General features: G+C 54.2%; 1 protein-coding gene across 1 annotated transcript in view; it reads left to right on the top strand.

Moving 5' to 3' along the window:
* LOC101862885 (probable LIM domain-containing serine/threonine-protein kinase DDB_G0286997) overlaps positions 1–1,641 on the top strand; it is a gene marked incomplete at both ends in the record, with an annotated part of 9,125 nt that extends 7,484 nt beyond the window's left edge. The window contains 1 exon segment of the mRNA XM_013086013.1: positions 772–1,641. Within this exon segment, the coding sequence (XP_012941467.1) occupies positions 772–1,641 (870 nt within the window).

Here is a 1,641-nt window from a genome sequence, read left to right as displayed (position 1 = left end):
GGGGATAAGGACGTGAAATGCTTGGTATAGGAGAGAGGAAGCGGACCAGACCACAGCACCCGCCAACCGCCCAGTGGGTGTAGGAGTGACCAGCCAGTGACGACAGTTGGTGGGTGTTGAACCACGTCAGAGGTGAGCTCGTTCTGAACACGATGGCCGGCCCCGTCACGTCACACCGAGTGCCCAGAGCGGGTGGTTGGTGGGTGCTCTATCCGGCGCGGTTTGCTCCTTCTTGCCTATCAGACATCTATCGGTGGGTGGTTGGTGGGTGCTCTGGTGCGGTTTGCTCCTTCTTTCCTATCGAACATCTATCGGTGGGTGGTTGGTGGGTGCTCTGGTGCGGTTTGCTCCTTCTTTCCTATCGAACATCTATCGTCCTGATCTCTCCTCCTTTTTTGCTTTTTTGTTTGTTACTCTCGTGTAGCACCTCTAATCTTCGGCACTTATATTATGACCTTTATTGTGTTGCAAGTGCCATAAAATTCGTAGGCTACTAAAACCAAACAGAATCCGTGGGTGGTTGACTGGTGCTCTGGTGTGTTTTGCTTCTTCTTTCCTATCAAACATATATCGCCTTTATCTCTCCTCCTTCTTTTTTATGTTTGTTACTCTCTTGTAACACCTCTAATGTTCTGGCGCTCATATGACCTTATGCAGTTGAAAGCGCCGTAAAACCTCTACTAAAACAAACATAAACAGAATGTCTTTCTTTCACTCGTTATGTGGTTCAAGTTTTAATGTCGGAATCTTTCTTTCTCTCGTTCCTTTCAGCAACTGGAAGACAGAATGACCCACGACTCCTCCTCCGCCTTCGTCACTCCCAGCCCGTCCCCGGAGGGCCTTCCTCCCGTCCTCCCCTCCTCCATGCTCACCCCACAGTCCTCATCGCCTTCCTCCTCCTCCTCCTCATCATCGTCATCATCTTCATCTTCCTCGTCCCTGTCCTCGAAAAGCTCGCTGAGCAATAAACGAGGCGTGAAGCGACCACGAGCTGGCGATGGGAGGAACGATGATGATGATGATGACGACGGCATCAGCAGCATCGATGAAGGCCTCCGTCACCACCACCACATCCTCCACCACCATCATCATCATCACTCACATCGTCACCGTCATCATTTACGTGACGTTCCAGACGATGCCAATAACAACGTGAAGAAAGATCGCAGAAGCCGCTACCGACTGCAAGAGCAGAAGAAGGAGGAGGAGGAGGAGGAGATGGAAGATGGGGAGGTAGAGAGGGAGGAGAGGGAGGAGAGGGAGGAGTCGATGGCTGATGACGAGAGACTGTCCAGCTCGGACCTCCTGTCTTCCACCCCAGCAGACGGCAGACGAGCCCGGGGCCAGGCACAGCATACAGCAAGTGTAGCGGGAAACCACGCTCTCTCCGCCCTCCCCAGAAGGAGCAACAAGCCGAGACGCGCCCACCACCACGCCCACAACAACCCCGCCCACAATAACCCCTCCCACCATAACCCCACCCACAACAACCCCTCCCATCCTCAGCCCCGCCCACAACCCCGCCCGCCACCTCCCACCACAACGAAACTCACCCCCAGTGCTAGACCCCCCCGGAGTCAACAAACACCAGCCCTCCTCCAACAACGACACCCTCCCCGCCCCAGAACACTCTTCTTCTTT

The sequence above is a fragment of the Aplysia californica genome, unplaced genomic scaffold, assembly GCF_000002075.1.
Source record: "Aplysia californica isolate F4 #8 unplaced genomic scaffold, AplCal3.0 scaffold00427, whole genome shotgun sequence".
Classification (NCBI taxonomy): Eukaryota; Metazoa; Mollusca; class Gastropoda; order Aplysiida; family Aplysiidae; genus Aplysia; species Aplysia californica.
Note: the sequence above shows the minus strand (reverse complement) of the source record. Positions and strands in the feature narration are given on the sequence as shown.